Here is a 19,771-nt window from a genome sequence, read left to right on the forward strand (position 1 = left end):
TCCATTTTTTGTACACATCCTTTTTAAATCTTAACTCAGTTAAAAGTTCTTTAGATAGCCACCCTGGCTTCTTTAGGCACCTTCCATGTTTCCGTCTCATTGGTATTGCCTGAAGTTGTGCTTTTACTATCTCCCTCTTAACAAACTCCCAGCCATCATGAACTCCCTTTCCTTTTAGTATTACTGCCCATGGGATCTCACCCAGCACTTCCCTAAGTTTTATGAAGTCGGCTTTCTTAAAGTCAAGAAATTGAGTCCTAGTATGCCTGGCTGCTCCTTTCCGCTGTATAGTAAACTTCAGAAGAGCATGATCACTCGCGCCTAATGATCCTTCCACTTCTACCCCACTAACCAGGTCATCAACATTGGTTAGGACCAGATCTAAAATGGCTGTTCCTCTTGTTGCTTCTCCCACTTTCTGGACAACGAAGTTGTCTGCAAGGCCAGTGAGGAATCTGTTTGACCTTATGCTCTTGGCTGAGTTTGACATCCAACAAATATCCGGGTAATTGAAGTCCCCCATTACTACTATCTCCCTTCTTTTTGCATGCTTGGCCATCTGTTCCAGGAAGGCATCATCTATGTCCTCCATTTGGCTTGGGGATCTATAGTAAACTCCCACAATGAGGTCACTGTTATTCTTCTCTCCCTTAATTTTGACCCAAATGCTCTCACTTTGGCTTTGAGGTTCTAAATCTTGGATCTCTTCACAGGTATACACATCCCTGACATATAACACCACTCCTCCTCCTTTCTTGTCTGGTCTGTTTCTGAAATAGATTGTATCCCTCTATTATTACATTCCAATCGTGGGACTTATCCCACCAGGTTTCAGTGATGCCTATTATATCATATTTAGTTTGCTGTACCAAGAGCTCAAGCTCATCTTGTTTATTTCCCATGCTTTGCGCATTAGTGTACAGACATTGAAGTCAATTAATCATTCCCCCGTGTCTCTTATTTAAGGATTTTTTCCTCCCACCACTAGGTCTGCGTGCTGTTTGCTCCATTTGGTCTATGACATTTGGATGATCATCTTCATCAATTGATAGACTCCTACCTTCAGGAGCACTGTCTCCCTCCCCCACATTAGTCAGTTTAAAGCCCTCCTGATGAGGTTTCTGAGATTTTTGGCAAAAACATTCCTCCCAACCATTGTGAGGTGTAGCCCATCGCTTGCCAGAAGTCCATCTTCAAGAAACTGCAGTCCGTGATCTAAGAATCCAAACCGTTCCTGTTTACATCATTTGCGAAGCCAGCTGTTAACTTCCACTATTTTTCCCTCTCTCCCTGGGCCACGTCGTTCAACTGGGAGGACAGATGAGATGACAATTTGTGCATTTAATTGCTTCAATTTCCTGCCCAGAGCTTCGTAGCCTCTTTTGATCTTCTGGAATCTATTGGCTCCCTCCACATTCAGCAGAGCTTGGTCCCCACAAAGAGGTCCAGAGTGGGTAGATGGGAATAAACAGGAGGGTTTGCAATAATTTCTGAAGACTTTAAAAAGTTTCCTTCCCCTTTATGTTTAAATGGCAAGCTTTGGTTTCATTGTGCCTCAGTATCAGCCTGTGTCTGACTTAAAAATGAAGCCCCAAAACGCCTGGGGATGATGCCACAATGATTTGCAAAGAGTCAGGACATTTTATGAAGGGAAATGGATGCCCCCATATTAGTCACCCTATTCTGTGCTCTACGTCATGATCACACTCATTTGGATTTTTCCTACATTGTCTTTTTGTGCAAACAATTATACAGGACTCACTTTTAGAGTTGCCATCAAAATTCGGTTTAAAGCAAAATTCAGGGTTTGAGTTTGAGGTTCGTTCTCATGTAAAGCACCTGAAGAATCTCAAAGGAAACAAACATTGGATAAAAAGTTCCAGATTCCTCAGGGCAAATGCAGGAGGGGAATGTCCAGCACTTCCGTACGTTGCCATCGGATTTGAAATGAATTTGGAAGTTCATCCTCTCGTGGAATATTTGATGAAATGTCAAGGCTCACGGTTTGTTGGTTTGCTTGCTCAGTTCACAGTACTGGTTGTGTCATTTAAAGCCTCAAGCAATTTAGGGCAGGGTTATCTAGAGGGCAGCCTCCTCCCATAGGAGCCTGTCTACATTCTTCAATCACCACAGGAGGTTTGGGCTCTCTGCCCTTTAAGGTGTGATGGATAGGAGCTTCTTGGTGGTAGCACCCAGGATGTGAAATCTGCTGCCCTGTGAAATTTTTCTGACCTCTTCTCTCCCTGCCTTACAGAGCCAGTAAAAAAATCAGTGCTTGTTTGGCACACTCTTGCATAAATGAACCATGAATGCTGCTGCCAACTCTTCTGTTACTTTTCCACGTTTATTGCTGCTGGTTGCTGCTGGATGGCTTTGATTCTTATTGCTTTGCTTGTTTAAGCAATTGCTTCTATTTGGGGGTTGCAGCCACCCTGAAGGGTCAGGAAGGTGGGGTGCAAATACCTTAAGAATTAATTGCCAAAGCAGTCAATCAGAAGCAGAGTAAAATGGCTTTGGTTGCCAAACTCCTCTCCAGCTTCAATTTATTATTATTAACGTTATGACTATTACTATCTATATACTTATTTTTATACCACCCTTTTCCTCTGACAGGGACTAAAGGTGTCTTACAGATAAAAATGAGAACAGCTAAACACATAGAAAACCCCAATAATTAAAAAGCAATTAAGCATTAATACACACTCACATATAATACGATTTATTAAAAACATAAAAATTAATATGATTTATTAAAAACATGCAGACATTTCCTATGCTCCTCTGTCTTCCTTGCTCCTTGTCCATCTGCATTATCAGATAATGGCTGGGTTGCCTGTTTCCCTAGAGACGGTGCTGAGTTTTGTGGATGACATCATCTCTGGGGCCAAGTCGCCCTGCGCCATGCCAGCGCAGGTGCCTGACAAGCTGTCCGCCACCATCTCTTTGATCATCCGCTGCCTGGAACCTGACACCACCTACATGTGAGTAGCAATACCAGCTGCTGACTTGTCTCAAGCCCACATGTGGTAGGCAGCAAAGGGGAATAGACATCTTTTGAATTAAGATGGAGATGCAGGGCACAATTACTCATGCAGTCCAAACATATATAATAATAATAATAATAATAATAATAATAATAATAATAAATTTTATTTATATCCCGCCCTCCCCAGCTGAAGCTGGGCTCAGGGCGGCTAACAACAATCAAAAGAATCCAACGATTCTAAAAACATTTCATTATAAAAATTAATTAAAATCAAATTTATGGCAACCAATAAGCAAAATTCTGTGCAGATTGCCAGAGGAGCGGGGTCAGGCTGCGCCCTGACCAAAGGCCTGGTGGAACAGCTCTGTCTTGCAGGCCCTGCGGAAAGATGTCAAGTCCCGCAGGGCCCTAGTCTCTTGTGACAGAGCGTTCCACCAGATTGGAGCCGCGGCCGAAAAGGCCCTGGCTCTAGTTGAGGCCAGCCTAACCTCTCTGTGGCCTGGGATCTTCAAGATGTTTTTATCTGCAGACCGTAAGTTCCTCTGTGGGACATATCAGGAGAGGCGGTCCCGTAGGTACGAGGGTCCTAGGCCGTATAGGGCTTTAAGGGTTAAAACCAGCACCTTAAACCTGATCCTCTACTCGACCGGGAGCCAGTGCAGCTGGTATAGTACCGGATGAATGTGATCTCGCAGCGAAGACCCCATAAGGAGTTTCGCCGCGGCATTCTGCACCCGCTGGAGTTTCTGGGTCAGTCTCAAGGGTAGCCCCATGTAGAGCGAGTTACAATAATCCAGTCTGGAGGTGACCGTCGCGTGGATCACAGTGGCTAGGTCAGGGCGAGAGAGGTAAGGAGCCAACTGCTTAGCTTGGCGGAGATGAAAAAATGCTGCCTTTGTTATAGCTGTATGTGCTGCATGTATCTGGTGATATTTTCTGTTCCGTCATCAGGTTCACTCTCTGGGGTGTGGATAACACAGGGAGACGTTCAAGGTCAAGTGACGTGACTGTGAAGACTCCTTGCCCGGTGGTGGACGATGTGAAGGCCCAAGGTAACAGTGCTGCTGCAGAGACCTGCCCGTTGGCAAAAGAAGCTTCTGCATCCAGCGCTTGAGTATTCTATTTTATTTTTAATCATTTTGTGTGTGTGCGAAACCTATTCCCGCAAGTATAAATTTTAGGGTTTCGGGTTGAAAAATGATGCTTTGAAAAGGCACAATATATTATCTGGTATGTACATCTGTGTTGCAAGTTGCAAAGCTAGGTTGCTGGCAAAGGGCCTGCGGGAGCTCATCTTTGAAATCCTTGTTCCATCTTCACTGTTGCACTGAAACACAAAATGCCTGTCTTCCCTTTTCCCTGCTTGCCAAGGGCAGCTGTTTCCCCAGCACTCTCCCTTCTCCCTTCCCAAAAATGCTGTGTTGAAATGCTTATTTCCAAGAGGCGCTATTTAAACTCCAAACTACCCTTCACTATCTCGATCAACATTTTACCTTCCCCTTTTTGTTTAAATCCAGAAATAGCAGACAAGATCTACAACCTCTTCAATGGCTACACTAGCGGGAAGGAGCAGCAAACGGCCTACAACACCCTGCTGGACTTGGGCTCACCAAGCCTTCACCGGGTCCTGTACCATTACAACCAGCACTACGAGAGCTTTGGGGAGTTCACCTGGCGATGCGAGGATGAACTGGGCCCCCGGTAAGATGAGACCTTCTGTGCCATGCCGGTTGCTTCAGAATACTGTATCTGCCAACGTTCTTGTCACTAGCCTTCACATCTTTAAGCAGCAACGTGTAAAATGGAAAAGATACTGGGAGTGTGTCTATGCCACAGCATGGCTTAACTGGTTTAAGAGTAATTATCTTTCCACATAGCAGTTCGAAAGCACATCAAGTGCAAGTAGATAAATAGGTACCACTCCAGCGGGAATGTAAATGGCGTTTCCGTGCACTGCTCTGGTTCTCCAGAAGCGGCTTAGTCATGCTGGCCACATGACCCGGAAGCTGTACACCGGCTCTCTTAGCCAGTAAAGTGAGATGAGCGCCGCAACCCCAGAGTCGTCTGCGACTGGACTTAATGGTCAGAGGTCCCTTTACCTTTTTACCTTTCCCCAAGGAGTGTTGGGAACTATGGCTTTGTGAGGAAATAAGTATTTCCGACATAGTTGCCCATATCGTCACCAAACTGGGATCCACAGGATTCTTTGAGGGGAGCCATAACAATTAAACTGATATAAAAGGGGCACACATGTTCTGTCCTTTAGATCAGGGTAGTGACACATATTAGATGCCAGAGGGCTGGAAAAAAATAAAGAATGTTTGATTAATTTGCACACCCAATCAACCCTATCAATAGGCCTCAGAGCAGATTACCCTATAGCAAGTGGCTATGGATGAGCTTTATTCTTAATTACTAGTAAGGGATGTTTTTAAAAAGATTCAAGAGAGATGTAAGAGTTAAAGGTAAAGGTAAAGGTACCCCTGCCTGTATGGGCCAGTCGTGACCGACTCTGGGGTTACGCGCCCATCTCGCTTAAGAGGCCGGGGGCCAGCGCTGTCCAGAGACACTTCCGGGCCACGTGGCCAGCGTGACGAAGCTGCTCTGGCGAGCCTGCACCAGCGCAGCACACGGAAACGCCGTTTACCTTCCCGCTAGAAAGTGGTACCTATTTATCTACTTGCACTTAAGGGTGCTTTCGAACTGCTAGGTGGGCAGGAGCTGGGACCGAACGACGGGAGCTCACCCCGCCGCGGGGATTCGAACCGCCGACCATGCAAGTCCTAGGCGCTGAGCCGCCGACCATCGGCAAGTCCTAGGCGCTGAGGTTTTACCCACAGCGCCACCCGCATCCAATGTAAGAGTTAATTCCCTTAAAAATAAAATAAAATAAACTCTGAAATTAGAGGAGTCAGGTGGTGTCAAGTTGATATCACCCAGCAGCATTTGATGGAGATCATTTCATCATAAGGATGATGATAAAACTTGGGGATCCAACTTGCTGCTTGGATCAGCTGCCTGCAGTCGGATCAAATGCACTTGTGACTGACAGGGCAAGTGACTTGCAGATTCCACCTTAACTAAGAGACTGGCTGCTCTGTTACAGCATTTTGTCCTCAATGCACTTGTCATCTTGCATACCAACAATGTCCCTCCTGCGTTGAGGGCTGGAGGGGACAGAGTAATAGGTCTTTTTCACCCTGGAAACACTGTGGAAGAGGCAGCGCAGCTCCTTGTAGTATTTATCCTGTTTTTGCCCTTGGTCAAACACATTTGGCAAGTGTTTGTATTGTTTCAAAAATCTACACAACCTGCATGATTCTGAGCAATAGGGGAATCAAAGAAATGGGGGTGTATATTGCAGGAAGTGAAGCCGAAATCCCCCTTTAACTCTCTTGGAGTCAAACTCAGTAAGAAGACAGAGATTTGTAGCTGGAGTTCACTAGTTGTTGTTTCAAGTCTGGTTTTTTTGTTTTTTGCCAAAAGCAACCATAATCTCACTGGGTTCAAGTCCCTTGGCACTTTATGATACATATTTGGCCCCTCCCCTCACTCCACAAATACTGTTTTCCTAATGAAAATTCCTTTCTAACATGCTGTTTAATCCATTAGGGAAAATCTATGTGTTGCAGCTTCAGAGGATGGGTTACACTGGGGAAATGTTGTTGGGTGGGGTTAGCTCCACTGTAGACTCAATCCACATTAGAGACTTTCTTTTCTTTTTTTGCCAAAATGTAAAGCGATCACTGTTCCCCATCATCTCACGTGGTTTGGCCCAAAAAGACTCTGAGGGGGAAGACTCTTCATGGCTTCTTATGCTTTGCCATCCTTGAGCACTTCTTCAGCAACCACTTGGCTTTCAAGTTATTTCCTAGCAACAGTAGTTGCCATGACAAAGAACAAGCACCCAACAAAAAGCTGGGTTGTTGGTGACTCTGACATCTGGAAGCTGAAAGGCTGCACGCTTTGCCATGCTGACACTTAAGCCAAACATCTGGCTTATATGACAGTGAGAGGTTAGTGGCAGTCTGTCAAAGAGGAATCTTGGAGAGTACAGTCCAGCCTGAACCCACTTACAACTTGTATCCCCAGGCTTCTTCTCAGGAGCTCAGGGTGGTATCCATGAAGCCTCCTGCCATTTTGCTCTTGCAACAACCCTGCATGGTAGATTAAACTAAAAGACAGTTGCTTGCCAAAGCCCATCCAATGAGCTTTGCTGGCCCAAGTGATGCAATCAGACCACTATGCCACACTGGTTCTGATATCCCGGAGAGCTCAGCTGATGAAGTTCTAATCCAGGGATGGGAAACGTGTGGCTCTCCAGATGTTGTGCTCCCATCAGCCCCAGCCAGCAGGGCCAATGGTCAGGGGTGATGGGTGCTGTAGCCGAACAACATCTGAAGGGGGTCCCATTCCAACCCTGCCACCATATTATTAAATTCAAAATATTTCAAGCAGTTCAAATTGTTCCATGCACTTTCTCTCAGTAACTCATACAGCAATCATAGTGGCAGTTAAACTCATTTCACCTGCATGCTGACCTCCACGGCCTATCAATCATGTGACCTAATGACACTAGGTGATCGACAGTTGTTTGACCATGCCCACTTGTCAAATTAATCCGCTAAGGCTAATCTTGATAAGCATCTGAGGAAGTCCCCCACCGCTGGTGTAGATGGTGGATTGGTTCCGTATAAGATTGCTTCCTGTGTTCCTGCTTAGGCCCATTTCTACTTCCCTTCCCTTGTCTCTTTCTGTCCTCTCTAGAAAAGCCGGTCTCATTCTCTCCCAGCTTGGGGACCTCAGCACCTGGTGCCATGGCCTCTTGCAGGAGCCCAAGATTGGTCTTCAGCGCATGTCGCTCAAATTCCTCGCCTGCCGTTACAGTGAGATCAAGCCATACGGATTCAGCTGGATGGAGCTAAGTCGGGACCTCAAGAAGACATGTGAGGAGCAGATGTTGAGTGTCCTCTACAATGACTACGGGGACAGAGACAACTGAGAGGAATCAAGGAAAGAAGACAAAGGACTTCCTCAGAGTTGGGAGGAAGACAGGGACTTTGGAGGTGCAGGATGGGTGGGTTTTGTACATGGATCTTCAGGGCATCAGATAGATCTCTAGGACAATGTTTAGCCAAGGAGAGGAGAACTCACTCGCTGCATTGGTTAGCCTGGCTTGACATGGTCAACAAACCTCTGACATTTTCAAGCTGTGTGGGACCCAGTGGGTGGTGTTTGGTGTTTTGGGTGGGGGTGGGGAATTGCTCTGCTAAGTTTGCCAAGAGGTTCCTCAGAGTGGTGTGGGGAGACAAAGGGGCTTGTGTGTGTTTTGGGGAGAGAAACCCCCCTTCACACTGGGGTACAAAAGTGGCAGCCTGCTCTCTTCCCACACCCAGTATAATTTCAACCGAACAGCCAAGGCCAAGAAAATAAGGGATTCGCTTTTTGGGACTGAAAAATGGAGGAAGAAGAAATGGAGACAGGTTCAAAGGAAGGTATAAAATGCTTGGAATGAGATGGATTAATATCCTAACTTTTACAGAGAAAGGTTTGTGCCTTCTTATGGTTTCAGCTGCTCTCGGCCATGTCTCCATTAAAGCAGGCGCCTCCTCTTATCCATGCCGCTGCAGAGAACTTTTTCTAGGATGTAGCTAGAGTTTCTCTATCTGTGGCCCCCATGGCTGCCTTTATGGCCTGTGACTTGAATGTACTTCGTTGGGATTCATCAGGATCAGCTCAGACACCACAAAGTTGCAGAGTGGCAGGATCCGCAATATAGCACAGAAGCTTCCTTAGCTTAATATGCTGGGGACGAGACCAGGATCAGAGACTACAGCATATAACGAAACTGGATTCTACCACCAGGAAATGAAAGTAGAATAAATTATGCAAGTATAATTTGTTTATTTGGTTTTTTAAAAAACCCTGGATAGCTCAGTTGGTTAGAGCATGGTGCTGATAATGCCAAGGTTGGAAGTTCAGTCCCTGTATAAGACAGCTGCATATTCCTGCCTTGCAGGGGTTGGACTAGATGATCCTCAGGGTCCCTTTCAACTCTATAGTTCTGTGATTCTATAATTCTATACTTGACTCATGAGATAGAAACTTGGAAGCAGAGGTTCAAATGATTTGTCCCACGACACTGCCATCCAACCTATGTCAGCAGGTGCTATGACTATATAGCGAACTGTGATACAAGGAAGGGCTTGCAGGGATCAATGTATCAAGATGGGATGAGGGTCACAGGGGGCTATGAAGAGGGAGGGTCTTCATTTGTTCAGGGAAGCCTCTTCCCACATGTCTCTCTTAAGTCCTTGTGTCCACAGCCAATGCAGAGGGAGGTGAGATTCTGGACATACAGCATTGTAGGTACCAAGAACCCAGGGATATGTAGTTTCCCAGCAGATGCCGAGTACTCAGTTGGGAAGTATATGTCTTGGTGTAACTGTGACATTGCTGAGTGATTTGATTTGCTGAAGAGCTTTGTCTGCCGTCTACTCTCTCTCCTCCCCTTGCTTGTCTTCAGCCTGCTCTAGAGGGTGGGGATTGTGGCTGTTGCTAAGCAAATATCCCAGGTGCAAGGAGCCCTGAGACTTACTTAGTGCCCAGGCTGCCTAATGCCTCTGCTGAGCACAAGCCGGCTTGTCCCAGGATTCCTTAACGGCTTAGAGGTGTGCACAAATTCGGCCAGCATCCTGGAGCCAGAGAGGAACTTCTCAGGGAAATTATGGGCAGGAGAAATTTGAATTCTAAACCAGGCAATAATAAAATGCAGTGACATGACTAGAACCAATAAAATTGGGAAGGGCTTTAATTTAATTTAATTTAATTTAATTAAATATTGGCTTTAATTTGCTGGTGGTGGCATGAATAATGTGATGAGCCCAGCTGACATAAGCTGTTGGAAGGAGGCAAAGCTGCCCCAAACACTTTTGATCTTTGAGTGGGAGCACAGGTGGAGGTCTCATGGCACAACTTTAGCATCTCCCTCCCCCCCTACGCCCCCGCTCAACAAGTCAGAAGCTAATGATTCTTTTTCAGGTACTTTGGTAGCAGGTAGTTTACTGGAATCACCCACATACCAGGCAACAATGGTTGCCTGGTGCTGCGGGTGTCATTTCAGATTTCACGCCAGAGTCAAGCAAGTTAGTTCCTGGATCCATTCAAAGTCAAACTTTGCAGGGGGGGGGGTGTTTCTTGTTATTGCACCTGTATCTTTTCCCTACAGGTGGCAGAAACAGCTGGGGAGTAGTTTTGGACAGAAAAACAGCTGGAGGAGGAAGGATGAAGCACCTTTCACAATTGCAGTCTTTGGCAGAAGCTTTTTACCTTAAACCAAAAAATTGTTGGGAGACTGTTGCCTGTATCCAGATATCCAGCTTGGCCTTCAGTGTGCAAGGACCAGTGAGTCAGTGCAGGGAAGCACCTCAAGTGGCAAAACAGGGCAGGCCACGCCTGTAAAAGGGTCCATCTCAGTGGCACCAAGGTCAGGGAAGCTCTGGGTTGGTGTGGTACCACCACTGTCCCTCCCCCTCCCCAAATGTGCAGGATCCTGCCCTGCACCCTGTTTTCAGCAGTTGCCAGCCAAATCTTCTGGACAATCTCCCCGTTGTTTGTTTCCCAGCAACTGTTGTTTCAGGAGTACGCTTGCTCTAAATTTGGATTTTCCTTTTTTCCTATCGTAGCTAATAACTACAAATAGAACCATCTTCTGTGTGTAGAGTGAGTAGAGTTGCCCAGATCTTACTCAGTACTACCAATATCTAAAAGTAGTGCTAGATGTAGCAGGTAGAGATGTTCCTTCCAAGAGACAAGAGGCTGCTATTTTTACAAGTTGTTGTATACAAGGGGTGACTGACAAGAGAGGAAAATGTTAAGGTGACTTCCTCACATTCAAGGCATGCTATGGTGCTAGCTGCCAGATATCTCCAGCAGAGTGTCATCCCTAGAGATGGCCTCATAAGTGGTCCCTTTGTTCCTTCTTTTGTCTCACCAAGATGTGATGAAGAAGCATATAGTCACTGCCCTCTTGAATTTAACCTGAGTACCCTCAGTCAATTTTGAATTATGGTGCTGGAGGAGACTCTTGAGTGGACCGCAAGAAGATCAAACCTATCCATTCTGAAGTAAATCAGCCCTGAGTGCTCACTGGGAGGACAGATCCTGAAGCTGAGACTCCAATACTTTGGCCACCTCATGAGAAGAGAAGACTCCCTGGAAAAGACCCTGATGTTGGGAAAGATGGAGGGCACAAGGAGAAGGGGACGACAGAGGACGAGATGGTTGGACAGTGTTCTCGAAGCTACCAGCATGAGTCTGACCAAACTGCGGGAGGCAGTGGAAGACAGGAGTGCCTGGCGTTCTCTGGTCCATGGGGTCACGAAGAGTCGGACACGACTAAACGACTAAACAACAGCACCCTCAGTCAAGTTGCCTGTAGTCTGTTTGACTATAGACTGTAGCCTGCCTATTATCTGTTAGATAATAGAAAATGGTACATGATAGTCTTTCTGAGTCCATCATATTTCTCAGTGGTATAAATTAAAAATATAGACAAGAAGTTGCATGGAAGAAAGGGACTTTAGCCCAGCAGGAATTCGGTTGTAACATGACAAATTCACTGGTAATAACACAGTGACAGAGTCAGAGTCCATCCCTTGTTGAGTGCTCTGAGGAGGGCAAACAGCTGCTTCTCCTTGCCCCTGATGGGAGAATATCTAGCAGAGCTGTTACTCACTAGAATAAGCCCTACAGCGCAATGTCTACTTAGAAGTAAACCCTATTGAATTCAGTGGGGCTTACACCCAGGTGGATGAGGTTAAGATGGCAGACCTAGGTCAAGGCACTGTGTATTTTAATTGAAATATTCCAGAAGGGAAAATATGTGTTTGTTCTTAGATGATGCACACCCTTTCTGCAGCCAGGCACCACCTTAGAAGATGAATTCTCTACCATTTGGGAAAGGAGAAGGAACGTCTGTTCTAAGATGATCGTGCTGCCACAATTTTTGTAGCTACTTGTACTAAAAATAACGAACAAGTTTGAAAAACTGCTGCCAAATTGATTGGGACACCTTCTAAATAGATTCACAAATTAATTGACTAAACGAGATGCCTCTAATTTCTCAAATCGTTTCCATTCACATCCATGATTAGTCTCTCATAGTATCTTTCTCTTGCCCCCACCCAACACTTTATTTTGCCAGGGCTCATCTAATGCTCAAGTCCTAATCCCAAAATTAGTGACAAATTTTTGCTTGAAGTAGTTTGGGAGTTCCTTGCTGCAGAATTCTGAACTTCCACCCTGAACGATGCAGGTTCCCTCTCTGAATTGCTGAAATAGTTCCCTTACAGTCTTGTGTTTTTTGTTACTAATTTTGCAGGTATTGTTCACTGGATTTTTATAGCTTTGGAGCGAAAAACTGACATTATAGCATTGTGGGACCACAATAGGACCCAAAATCCCATGCCCATTGCCACTCAGAAAGTAGGCCCAAGAATGCTAACATGGGATAATTATTGAAAACTTCCTGTTAACGTAAATCAAAAGAGCGAGCTTACTGTTAGCATTTGGGGGCCTCTTTGACACCAGATTCTGCCATTTGTTTTAAATTGCAGTGCTTTATTCTGCCAGTTGACCAAGGCAGGCTTAGCTTACGATCCTAAGGTTTAAGAACAGCACATGAAAAAGGGACGCCTGAACCAGGGTTGTAGCCTTTCCTAAGGCAACTTCTGCATCCTTAGGTACATCTCTAATCCTCACCGCAGCTTACTCCCAATTCAGGTCACTCATCCAACTCCTGCTTCCTTTCCACAGACCAGCATGCAATTCCACCGCCAAACACACAAACACACAATCTTCTGCTTCTACACTTCTCTGCCCTTAAATTCCCCACCCCCTGCTCCATTATATGGCTGGGGGAGGTCAGGGTCAGGCCTTCGTTCTAAACCACCCATGTAAAACTGGCAAACAGGAGTTCCACCATCTTGGATATGGTTGCTGCCATACAGGGTTTGTTTGCAGACACTTGGGTTGGGCCATTGAGCTTGCACCGTGGAATTCATACTGGTTCATATTGGTTCTTTTTTTAAAAAAAAGAAAAGAAAGAAGAAATGCACCTGTCCGCAATCTGACTTCTCATTTATTATGGAAAGATACAACTGGAGTGGTTCCCCCGCCCCTTTACTATTATTTCTTCAATATCTTGTATTGCTGTATTTGCATGGTTACCTTTTGCTTGTTGTGAGATTATTTTGGTTATCGATATGATTGGGTCAGTTGATTTCCCCCCCTCAAATGTCTTATTTACTACAATTCTCATTTCTTGGTGTTCTCTTAAAAATATGAAGCAAAGTTTTGCTACTGTAGATGGATGGTGGCTGGGGCTGGCGGCGATGTCAGGAAAGTCAGTATTATTATTGTTATTCTTTTTAAAAATGTTTCAAAGTAATAATTGTAACACTCTGTAAAATCCAGATTACCATCTAACTGAATATTAAATGGCGCTGTTAGTAATTTGTGGGGTTAGGAAATTGCAGTGTCTCTTTATATTTTCAAACCAGCTGACATCTATTCGCCCCCCCCCCTTTTTTTTTTGGTGTTGGATGAAATGTTTAGGCTATACTTCCTTTGCCTTCAAACTTAATTTCCTCATTTTATTAGTTTGCCAAGAAAACCCTGCACATTTTTGTCGAAGCTAGTAATGGGGGTATATTTTCAGTCTGAGGAGTTTTAAATGCAAAATCCCCCCATTCAAAAGTGTCCCTCAACCCCTTTTGAGTGGGACTCAGACCCCTTGAAATCCAGGTCTGGTTTGAAATGGGGTTTGGTCCTTGCTGATAGCCAGCTCTCCTTAGCCAGCTTCTCCCAAGTAATACCACCTTTATGCTGCAGAAGAGCACAGCAGAAATGGATGGATTTATCATTTTCCTTGCCTCCCAAATTGAATCAGGAGACAGACCAAACTACAAACCCTGTGCTCTGCTGCTGTCATTTCATCCCAGGGAGCATGGGATTAAATCTTTTTTTGCCTCCAGATTCAATTTGGGAGCCAGAGGAAATGATACATTATTGTTTTTGAGAAAATAACACTTAAGGGGAAGTCCAGAAACAACAGCTCCAGCAAGTTTTCCTTCTCGTTGCTTGAAAAGGTGTTTGGGAGGGTTTGCATGGCAAGGGGAGGCATGCTTCATCTATCCTGCCCCCCACCCCCGAAAAAAAAACATTCTTGGAAAATCTCCAAAAAGAAAACCCAGCTTTTGTGGGAGCATTTTCTAGGAAAGCTTAAAATGACAGGGGAAAAAAGGGTTTTGAGGCAAATGGGGTGAGGGTCACACAGAGACCAGGATATAGTTCTCATCCATTGAGGGGCCCTGTTAATAGGATGTAGGATACAATCAGATGTATTAGAACATTTGTGTGTGTGTGTGTGTGTGAGAGAGAGAGAGAGAGAGAGAGACTTTTCTCCTGATCCAGAGCTGAAATCTTTTCCCACCTGTCAGCATCCTGCCTTTTCCTGACCTTGCACCGTTCCGGTTTTCTTCTAGTGAACATAGCAAAAGAACTGGCTTACTTCAGTAAATGAAAATCGGCATTACATTATAACAGGTGAGTCAATGGCAAACAAAAACTTGCAGGTTTGTGTTTATTTCCTTGGTTAAATCTGCTCAAACGATGTCGCTGTCCATTTTGTCGGTCTGATCTTGCCTTTCTTTGCAGACAGTACTTTCGCTTTCAAGTCACAGGCAGCAAAATGGGGAAAGACACGAGGATAGGTAGATTATTTATTTCCATAGATTTTTATAAAAAATAATTATCAAATACAAATAAAATAAAATAAAATAGCAGCAGCCTCAATTGTGAATAAAACCCTCCCTCAAAAAGGGGACAAGATGCTCCAAGTTGCTAAAGGAAATCCCATCTCCCCTGAACCGTAAAAAGAAGCAATTCACCCCAATGAATTTTCCCACTAGCCTGCCATCAGCTTCTCTGGTTGAATGTGGCTTCTTCATCCTAAACCTTCATCCCTGTCCTTGGGGGGAGTTAACAATTTATTAAACACTGGGAGTCATTAATACTGGAATGCCTGTTTTAGACAAACCAGAAAGCTGTCTGGTAGCCAGGTGACTCAGGAGGGCTACCAACCAGGCATGTACCTTTTTGAAGTCTGGAATCTCTGCTGAAGGAGTTGTATATGAAGCAACTGGCTAAGGTGTCAAAAGACACCGCTGCTGCCAATGTAGGGTCACGTTTCTCCAATACACCAGAAAATAAACCCCCAACTCAGCCTCCGTGGTGAACACTTATTATAATTGGACCATTTTTAGGAAGATAATGTCCCAAATCTAGAGCTGGTTTTGTGCTTTGGAGCACCTGCACGTGTCATTGGATGTGTTTGATTGGACCAATTTTTGCTGTCAAACCCTTTTTAATAATGATAATGATGGTATTAAAACACGTCTACAGTCCACACATAGAGGTTCTTTGTTAGGTGCAGCAGCTCTAGGCAATAATCAAAACTAACTTTTGCATAAACCTCTGACGAGAAGAAGCCTTTTCCTGGCTCAGAAATTAGACATTATTTCAAAAGGAATATGGTCTGCCAAAGCTGTTCTCTTAGTGTCTCGCAGCAGCTTCGAATGGTAGCTTGCTGCAGAGGAATAGGAGAAGCTTCCTGTTCTTCCACAAAAAAACACATCTTACTCAAAACCTTCATTGCCTCCCACCTGGGCGACATGTTCATTATCTCTGTGCCAATGGCTTGCACGGCTCTCATCATGGAAATGATCTGGAGTCTGAATTTTGGAAGTGATGCTGGTGTAGAGGAACAGGAAGCACACTGCACTTGTGCAACCTGTGTTTGTGCAGCACAAGAGCATCCAAAGCAACTCTACGCAACTTGTTCTTTTGTACCCAGACGAGAAACAGCTTCCTGGCATTTTCTCTTCCCTTTACAGGCAGTGAAATGGTGCGCCTAAACAAACTGGAAGTGCTGGTGACAGGAATTGTCATCTCTCTCGGGAACTCATGCTGAGTTTGTAAAATGAGCTATGCTGCTTCAAATGCCACCCTCCTATTCAGCCAAGTTCCTTCCTGACCATCAGCCTCTCTGATGGGCTGAAAGCCAGCCCTCAATCTCTGGTGAGTCATACATGTGTTTCCAGACATGTTACTGTCTCACCCATATGTTACATGTTCAGGTGTATGGGGGGAGCCAACAACCCTGGATGCACATCTAAATGTAATCATAGAATTATAGTTCTGAGGGTCACCTACTCTTAAGCAGCCCTACAAATAACTTTTGTTGTTCTGTTTAGGGTTTTTTTAAGCTACATCCGGTCTACATGGTTGCAGGAAGGCTCCACCAACATGTTCCTCCCCTTGCCTGACTCTCCCATGCAACTCCTCTCGCCAACCATTTCATCTCAGCTACCTCCAAAACTCGAAACAAGCCTGGCCTGCAAGGGGCGTGTGGGGCTTTCTTGAAAAAATCCCTCCACTCCTGCTATTGCTATTGATTGGCAAATGCACATTTTCCTGTTTAGCGTGCAGTTTTGCCCTTATTAGCATTTAGGTCATGAGTATTTGTTATATTCCAGACTGTGCTATTCTGACACATCACATAGCATTAGGCAATTCTAGTCCAAATCATATAGAATGTCTACAGTGAGGTCCAGAACCTTCTGAGCCAGTGTCTTCCAATAAGAGTGCCTGGCAGAAATTGCTTAATTTCAGAGTATTTTACAGCAAGGTTGTGCCAACCACTGAATGGTACGTAGGTGCTAGTTTTAGGCAGAAATTAGGAGAAGGATGAATGAGCTATATGCTCTTTAGGGCACACATCATGGTGTTTCTCAGAAGTGGTATCTGGCTTTTGGTGTGGGTAGTGCTCTTCCCAGGCCACCTGCAGCTTGTGACATTTCAGAGGTTTATTTTATGCAGGATTCAACAACTGCTTGGTGGTTAGATGCAATGCATGCATCTCTGGGCAAAATGTATTATATATATATATATTTATATATATATAAGAGCAGCTGCAGGTTAGCCTACACTGCTTTAGGAACAGGTTGGGTGGGAAGTTTAACTCCTTCGCTCCCTGCCCCAGGCCCAACAAAAATCTCTGAAGCCGCGAGTTGCATTTCAAGGGAAGCCTTAGCTTGTGCCATTTGGAGCTTTCCCTGAAATGCGAATGTCGGGCTTCACCACTGCCCTGTGAAACTAGAGTGCAGCCTATCCCACCATGCATTCCTGCAGCTGTGTCTGGTAGTAAGCCAGCTCTCTTGTGTGGTGTGTGTGTCTTGCTCTCCCAGGACTGATCTTCTCACTGTGAGAACGCAGTGGTAACACTCTGCAGAATAAAACTTGAGAACCACTTGTCCAGAGCAAACATATAGCACATGGTGTTCTGGAGCAGTAAAGTATCACAGTGCTGTGTGCATTCTAGAGCAGGGATCACAACAAAAATGGATTTCTTTTTGAGGGGGTGGACAGGCAGTTCCTTCATCTGTGGAGGGTTTTTCTTTTCTTTTTTGAATGTGTGTGGGGTGCTTAGGCATGCTGTGTGTGTTTGTGATTGAGAAATACATTTGGGCAGAGAAAGGGAGAGTTGCATGTGTGGTCTGCAGGTGGGTGTGGCAGAAAAGGAGAAGTAATTGCGTATGATCTGTGAGAGATGTATATGGTATATGTTTGAGCATGACACCAGTATGTGTGTGTCAATATTGTGTTGTTTCTGGAATCAGCAGCAGCAGAATGTACATTTTTGTGACTGGTGCCCACAGCACTAACTTGGATTTTGAAATGTGCCTGCAAGTCCAAAAATGTTGGTGACCCCTGTAGTTCAGCAGTAAAAGCCCACAAAAGTTGCCCATTAGACTATGTGAAGCACCTCTGGGTCCCCTGTTGCAGGATTGGAAGAATCTCCCACCTGTGTCCAAACAGGAAAGCTTTTTAGAAAGCTGCATCTTTCTGGACACAACATGGCAAACACACTCCTGGATGAGAAGGAAGGCTAGGATAGCAAAACTGAAGACGAGTTACTTGTAGGCTTGTTTGCAAGTCTGCCCTGATGTATGGACCCAGTACAGTAATGTTAAATTACTTTAAAAACAGTGTTCTTTTTAATGTTCAAATGTGCAGATTTTCTGTTGTAGCCTTTGGCCTTTATAGGTACCAATTATCTGAGACTGGTGGGGATCTCCTGTTACGCTGAAGTACCCATCTTGTGGGCAGTTTATGCAGTGGGCAGAATCAAATGGTAAAGCTTTTCCTGGACTGCGCCACCAATATTCTCTACCCATAAGGAAAAACAAATAGAATGTCAAGGAGAAGGGGGGCTGTGTGGGGCTGGAGGGGGCCTTCAAACATGCAATCTTACACCAGAAAAACAACAACAACAACAACAACATTACTACTTGACTCTGCCGTTCGCATAAACCAGAAATCCCTCTGCATCTGGAAATCCCTCTGCATCTGACACCAAGTTTTCTGATGTCCCATACTTCACAGCAGCACGTTTTAGCTTAATGATCAGCAAATAAAAATATAATATAGATTTGTAATAAAATTATGCTTAAATATTTGCAGACAAATCACTTTCCCCTCTCTTCCCACCCCCCACCCCCCGCATTTGCAAAAAATCAAGCCCTAGACAGTGAATGAGGGTAGCTGGGCAGACTGACAAAATTCAGAGCAAAGACAGTTGTAGGTGACAAACCATTTATACAGTAATGCACTGAAGGCAGCCTCGGGGGGCCTGATCCAGAGCCAGCTTGCCGGCAGAGCTGACAAGGCTGTGGAACAGGCCCTTGGCCGGCACCTTGATTCCGATGGGAAGAAGCTGAACGGGTGTTGTAAGGCTCCCTCTCTGGCACTCCTTCCCCTCGCTTGCTCTCTGCCTCCTTGTCATTGCTTGCTTTCTTCCATTCGCGCTTATGCCTCCTATAGCACCAGGTCTCTGTGCCCCTGCATTCCACTGGAGTCCTTCCCATCAGCCCTGCGTCCCGCTCCTCCTCAAGCCTGTGTCGTATCCTCCACTCGCTTCCCAGACGGCACAAGCGGCCCTGGCTGCTGTCACTGGTTCTCTTCTGCGGCTGGGTCTCGACAGGTGCACTCGTCCCGGTCACAGCCGATAGGAAATACGACCACCTGGGGAGAGTGGGCAAGAAGCTTGCTTAGGGAGCAGAGTGCATCCACCTGAAAGCAGGTCCCTCACTTGGTATTGAAAAAAGCCAGAATGAAAAAAGCAGGCAAAATTAGTGGAGATCTGGCATGCCTTCTCTGGCCTATAGCCTTACACAAACCAGATTCAGTGCACTAAGTGTTTGCTGTTCTCTTGAAAGCTTTTCAGATTTTGTCATTCTGACCTGATGAAAGGGCTATTTGAGCTATTTGGCCTTTGAGACCAAACTCTTTGTCTGACCTGAATCAGTTCAAATAAAACAAAAAAGAGGGATTGACTGGGTATTTTGCAGTGATGCACGATTTCTCACTCCAGCCCTACAGAGTCAACCCTTCTCAGCTGTTTTGTTTGGCTGCTGCCCAGAGGAAACTTCACCACCACTGTGTTTCCTCAAGCCATTGACCTCTGCCATCCAGCAAAACTCTTCCCTCCATCACCAAGATGTCAAGAGGGGAATGGGCTCTGCTCTGGGCACAAGATCCCAAGAGCTATACTCCCAAACCCTTCTCTTCTTCCTGAGTGATGGAACGAAAAATGATTCAAGATGCACAACAAAAAAGGATGGAAGAGAAGAACCAGACTTGCACATATCTGGAGCGAGGACT

General features: G+C 45.2%; 2 protein-coding genes across 3 annotated transcripts in view; one reads left to right on the forward strand and one right to left on the reverse strand.

Annotated features, from left to right (window-relative positions):
* ASTN1 (astrotactin 1) overlaps nucleotides 1–9,415 on the forward strand; it is a 246,493-nt gene extending 237,078 nt beyond the window's left edge. For both annotated transcript variants that reach the window (XM_081865108.1, XM_081865109.1), the window contains exons 20-23: nucleotides 2,846–2,981; nucleotides 3,938–4,038; nucleotides 4,504–4,687; nucleotides 7,754–9,415. In XM_081865108.1, the coding sequence (XP_081721234.1) occupies nucleotides 2,846–2,981; nucleotides 3,938–4,038; nucleotides 4,504–4,687; nucleotides 7,754–7,988 (656 nt within the window). In that variant the 3' untranslated portion in view covers nucleotides 7,989–9,415. The remainder of the gene's footprint in view (nucleotides 1–2,845; nucleotides 2,982–3,937; nucleotides 4,039–4,503; nucleotides 4,688–7,753) is intronic.
* A 9,271-nt stretch (nucleotides 9,416–18,686) lies between these two features.
* The window catches only part of PAPPA2 (pappalysin 2), a 112,387-nt gene continuing 111,302 nt past the window's right edge, over nucleotides 18,687–19,771 (reverse strand). Inside the window, exon 22 of the mRNA XM_081865091.1 lies at nucleotides 18,687–19,132. Coding sequence (XP_081721217.1) covers nucleotides 19,058–19,132 — 75 coding nt within the window. The 3' untranslated portion in view covers nucleotides 18,687–19,057. The remainder of the gene's footprint in view (nucleotides 19,133–19,771) is intronic.

This window comes from Podarcis erhardii (genome assembly GCF_964252035.2).
Source record: "Podarcis erhardii genome assembly, chromosome: 6".
NCBI lineage: Eukaryota > Metazoa > Chordata > Lepidosauria > Squamata > Lacertidae > Podarcis > Podarcis erhardii.